The sequence below is a fragment of the Formica exsecta genome, unplaced genomic scaffold, assembly GCF_003651465.1.
Source record: "Formica exsecta isolate Colony F162 unplaced genomic scaffold, ASM365146v1 scaffold207, whole genome shotgun sequence".
Classification (NCBI taxonomy): domain Eukaryota; kingdom Metazoa; phylum Arthropoda; class Insecta; order Hymenoptera; family Formicidae; genus Formica; species Formica exsecta.
Genome location: NW_021849367.1, coordinates 581,582 through 587,101, shown reverse-complemented (window position 1 = coordinate 587,101; position 5,520 = coordinate 581,582). Strand labels below are relative to the sequence as shown.

Here is a 5,520-nt window from a genome sequence, read left to right as displayed (position 1 = left end):
ACATATTATAATAATAATAGATTATAAAATTACTTGTGACAGAAAATGTTGAGCTTTCGGCATAACATTTTTGAAAACTTGCTTGTCAAGCGATTCAACTGTATATCTGGAGAGACATTGCTCCAACATTTGTAGCAAGCACTCCGTATTGAGAGCAAGATCTTCGTTTTCCAGTAACGCTTAACGATTGAAAAAAGCATTAAGGATTAATCATCTTGATGGGATATTATTATATCAAAAAAAGACTATGTAAGTATATATATATATATATATATATATATATATATANATTAGTTAATTATATACATATTAAGCGTAATTTTAAAGAGAAAATATAATATCAAAAAATTTCTCATGTTTAAGATTATTTTCATATTTTTCAAGATTAACATTTTCTTTAAGTAAAAAGATTTCAATTTTTTTTACATTTTATAACTCTGATACTAAAATTAATTAATTTTGTATAATGTAAAATTCTTGCAACGTAATTAACTTTTTAAAATTATGTAAATTATATCACATTAACATCTTGTTGTAGTTTTAAATTTAAAGTTTTATTTGAGTATACTGTTTCTAGTGAATCATCTTGTATATTAAAAGGATATTTGTAACTTGCACACTTGGCTGTCTATATCGACCAATTCGAAGGAATCTTTTTCGAGCTGGTAGCTGGAAGCTTCGCTGAAAGTGATTGTATGACTAGGTGATGACATCCTTCTGTGCAACCTATTCTAGAATATAAAATAATATATAAAAAATAAATTAATACAAACAAATATTTATTTCCTATTATCGATTAACTACCTCAGAGTATAAATACCTCAGAGAAAAACTATTACTAACTTTTTACATTTAATAATTCTTTTTTATTCTATTAGTCTAAGTATTTCTCCTATTATTTTCAAATATTCTATATATTTGAATAATTATTACTTAAATAGTATTGATATTTAAACTGCTATTAAACAGATTTAAATACAATTTATGGATTTAATTTATTGATTAATTAATAGTATAGTAGATAAAATATACTATATATAATAGTTCAAACTATTCGCCAGTAGCGAATATTTTCGCAATAGTTCCAATGCGAAGATCGATCAACGGGGGAGTTGTAATCAGACCTCTCCCCTCCCGATCGTGAATAATAGGTAAAACCGGAGCAAATCGAAAATTTCTTGGCAATGCTCGAGGTTGCCGAAGTTTGCTGATAAGGACGTCAATTAAGGCAGCTCCAAGCTGTCTAATCGCCGATTTGCCAAAACTTTCTGTCTGCAATTTCTGCGCTATCGCCGACAAGCGAGATTGTAACCCACTTCTCAAGAGGATTTAACCGATCGAATCGATGCAAAGTCGATCTGTTGAAATTCCCCCTCAACCCTCATCCTTTAACCCTTTAATTATCACGAGTGTTTTTATACGTTCGTCAGATTGCAATTTTTTAAATGATGCGGACAAAATTAAAAGTAAGAATTACTGAAACGAGAGTATTGCGATCAATATTAATAGAATAAAAAAGAATCGGACACATCAATTGGAGAGACTTTTAAAATCCTATAAGTATAGTGAAATGAATAAAAAAAAAGATTGAAACGACCATAGAAAATTAGCGCATATTTGCAAAAATTAATAGGGAGAAGACACCCTGAACATTAAACTAGTTCTTTTTGTCAATGCAACAAGACCGTACAAACAGAAAGAAATCCGATCAGAAGAGAGAGAAGGAAAAGGAAAGATAATCGCGGGGTGTCGAGCAGTTGGAGGGTAAACGAGCGAGAAAAGAAGCCGATCCCAGCCAGGAATTGGAATGATCGAGCCGTCGACTTGCCATGGCAACTGCGGACAACAAGCTGTCAGATGATGGGCAGAGTTTTGATCAATAATACCGGCAGTGACTGGCTGCCTGTGCCGGCGATTCTCGAATTCGATATACGGAGTCGCGCGAACGGTGATTTCGACGACTCCAAACAACAGCACGTGGCCGCTGGGTTGTAGTAAGGACAGGGGGTGGTAAAGGGGTTAAGAGAGGGTGGTTCCGACACGTGACCACGCGAGCGATGTGTACCAGGCTGAGTCACGGAGGATGGATTTGAGCGATGTGATTTTCGATCGAGAGATGCTAATTTTTCGTCCCTGAATCACGAATTCGAGCCACCAAAAGCGGCCCTGGCTACTGATTGCAATACCGACGTTTCGTTATTTCGATATCTATCGAAAAAGTCTGATTTATTAAGTCCATGTGATATCCGAACATTATATTCAAAATAAAACAGAATAAATAACGAAATAAATCTCCACAAGGATTAAAGTTTGCTATTGATATAAGAATTATCTTCATTTAAATTCCCTTCAATTATCTTATATTTCTTACTTTAATAATGCGGAAAAATAGATAATTATTCGCTCAAGAAAGAGAAATATATATTATAATCACAATAAAGCTTTTTTTTATCCGTCCATTCTTTTGTTGAGATTTAAAAGCTATTCACGCTTTTCCAATAAAATAATTCTCATTAATAATATGCAATAACACAGATAAAAAATTAATTCAAAATGATGTAATTAATAAAATAGTTTCACTCACAATATAATATCCCTTCTAAAGATATTAAACAAATAATTTGTTTTTTATTTTTCCGCATCATTAAAAACAACGAAAATATTTCAACTACACAAATTAAAACATTTTGTATGTTTGCATATATGCAGATATCGTGATGTTACATCACCATGGCCTCGAGGGCAGCGTGTACGAAGTCAGCGAGGAGTTCGACCACCCTGGCAGCGCTGACAGTGATCGTAATGACGGGGGTTAATGGTACTAGTACAATCATAGTATTAGTGTGTTGGCCACCGTTCAAAGCAAAGAGAGAAAGAAGGAAAGGGACAGAGAGATAGCGATACATCTGTGCTTGACAGGTGTGTTGGTAAACCGGGCTTGGATTTGGTACACATCGGAGGGTGGGTGGAGGGTGATGGCAATAGATGAAGGCAGTCAGTCAGTCAGTCGGCGCCCGGCCGCGGCGTCGACAACGTTCCTCGCTCTTCGCACTCTTCGCTCGAGGATCGAAAACTAAAAGAGAACCTCGAGTACATGTTTGTAAAATAAGTAAGTATATTTACGCGCACTTTTGAAAGCGTCTGTATAAGTTTTCGCGCGTAGGATTAGTCATAGTTTGGCAAATTTGCGACAAGTTATACGCCTATCTTTTTAAGTTACAAGTCCTTAGGACACAGGCTTATAGTAAGCTTATAGTTTTAATGAGAGAGAGATTCTTTTCCTTTTAAAAATATTTTAGAGTTGTTGCATTATATATAACTGCTATTCTTCAGATGATACATTTAATTTAATAATGTTATTGGCAGATAACAACATTTTAATGGAGTGAAAGTACTTTATATTAGATGAGGAAATGATATATCAACTAAATAACAAATTAATCAATCAATAAGTTCTACTGGAAGAGCGATTCTGGCGATTCTGTCGAGAAGATGCATTGACAATGTAAAAACGATTGCTCGGAAATGTCTAGCGGTAGAAGAGCGACACGACCCGTCAGACAGCTGTCATTGCAACAGCCTGCACCGCGTCGACAGCACATCAAACGACAGAAATCAGCGGAGGATGATTGCAACAAGTCTTTGCAGATCTATGCAAATCCGATCGCACGTGACAGACTAGCTACAAATGTGACAGACAAGCCTAAGGTGCGATTGTTGAGGAATCCCTTGCTTACTTAATCGTTAGAACACCGTGTTCGTCGTTACTTCACCATCTGAAAAATTAATTAATATTAAAATTATATTTAATATATTTTATATATTACTTATAATCATATTATTATTATTACATATCTGTATCTATTATAACTATGGCAGGTGCGAGTCGCTTGGGGCGACGATCGTCACGAATGCGATGGTCTGTCCCAAGTGGAGGTGGTTGCTCGACAGATTCCGAGCCGATCCAGACCCACCACGGGCCGATCTGGCAGGACTTATGCCACCACGGAGAAGGCGTCGATTCTCTATTCGCGGCAGGAGCTCGCCGAGAGGCTGCGGCTCGCGTGGAAGCATCGCGAGCAGAACAAAGCGAACATTGACATTTTCTTGGCACATAACGTGGCCGTAGAGGAGCGCTGTGAATCTGAATTATCAATGTCCACTTCGCCAACTCCGCTCTCCGGAGAGGAGCCTGATTTTATGAAAAATGAAGAAAAAAGCTCGCGGAATCTGAAAATATCTGACAATTTAGAAGAGCGAGGAAAGAAAACGCGTGAAATCGATAACGGAGATAAAAGAGAATGCGAGAGGAAGCTGGAGGCTGCGTCTGGAATGATGGAAAACGATTTGTTGATAAAGAAAGATGAGAATGTGACGAAAGGGATGGAAAAAGAGAGAGGAGAGAACGAGGTATGCGCATTTATATAAATAATTATACATTTAAACAATATAATTATTTAATTTCTACGATTGCTGATATCGATTTTGTTTCATATTTTATTATTTTTTTTAGCAGTTAATGAAATCTTGTAAATTTAATATAGCGTCACACATTTTTGGTCCTTTCAACTTAATATTTAAAATATACAAGATAAATTTTTTTTTACACAAATTCAAAAATATGAAGAATGATAGAACCTTTCTAAAATTTTTTGAAAGAAAAGAATTTAGTTTTTATTAATATTATTATCTCTATATTATATAATAGATTTTTTTTCCAAGATAAATAAATAACAGCATTACTTTCTATAAAAAAAAAAAAATTATGAAATAAATTCAGTCGGGGAATATTATCGATCTTTTCAGAGAACGACAAACACGCAAACTAACTCGGATGTCGAGGAGAAAAAAAAGAAGACGAAGATAAACATTGATTGCACGAGCCTTCATCTTCCGATGAACGATCAGTTACATCCTTCAATCACCTTTCCGTCCTTAAAACCGGAAAACGCAGAACCAGCGAAAAACAATGACAATTTCTCGTCGGCGAGGCAAAAACGCGCTAGTTTTCAGAGCGGTGCCAACCGTGCCTTTCTGATACCGATGGCGGAGAAAACTCCGAAGGAGATCACGGAAGGGAAGGATAAAATCGCATCGACGAAATCGATTGAGATCAGATGCGCTTCGGCCGCGACGAGATCGCCAATCGACAAAGGCATCATCCTCGCGAAAAATTCGTCCACGACGAACTTGGAAAAAACGAGGAGAACAAATTCCGCGCCGCCACAAAGACGTAATCTGGGACCTGCTGCACCTGGGACCCGCGTTCAAGTAAATATCGTGATCGACGCGCCTGGTCTTACCGAAGCCACGGATAAGTCGATCGTTTGCGGAAAAATGCAGAGTGAAAAAGACGCTGTGGAAAAAATCGAGGAAGGTTCGATGAAGGTAGGAGGTAGCCCGTGTTCTATCTAAGGTTCTGAAGAGTGCGTGCTTGAGAATTTATCGAGATCCATTTATCACTTTACGCACATTAACCAAGAATCGGTATATAAATTATAAATATATACAGAGATATAT

At 36.4% G+C, this 5,520-nt stretch overlaps 2 protein-coding genes across 5 annotated transcripts in view; one reads left to right on the top strand and one right to left on the bottom strand.

The window, feature by feature from the left end:
* Nucleotides 1-5,520, bottom strand: part of LOC115234784 (uncharacterized protein C1orf112 homolog) — a 30,375-nt gene that overhangs the window by 5,374 nt on the left and 19,481 nt on the right. For 2 of the 4 annotated variants that reach the window (XM_029806116.1, XM_029806114.1), the window contains 2 exons: nucleotides 606-731; nucleotides 34-180 (listed from right to left, as the gene is read on the bottom strand). In XM_029806116.1, coding sequence (XP_029661976.1) covers nucleotides 34-180; nucleotides 606-713 — 255 coding nt within the window. In that variant the 5' untranslated portion in view covers nucleotides 714-731. The remainder of the gene's footprint in view (nucleotides 1-33; nucleotides 181-605; nucleotides 732-5,520) is intronic. The other 2 variants (XM_029806117.1, XM_029806115.1) reach the window with 1 other exon arrangement.
* LOC115234786 overlaps nucleotides 3,325-5,520 on the top strand; it is a 5,906-nt gene continuing 3,710 nt past the window's right edge. Inside the window, exons 1-3 of the mRNA XM_029806118.1 lie at nucleotides 3,325-3,708; nucleotides 3,880-4,410; nucleotides 4,807-5,388. Of these exons, the coding sequence (XP_029661978.1) occupies nucleotides 3,526-3,708; nucleotides 3,880-4,410; nucleotides 4,807-5,388 (1,296 nt within the window). The 5' untranslated portion in view covers nucleotides 3,325-3,525. The remainder of the gene's footprint in view (nucleotides 3,709-3,879; nucleotides 4,411-4,806; nucleotides 5,389-5,520) is intronic.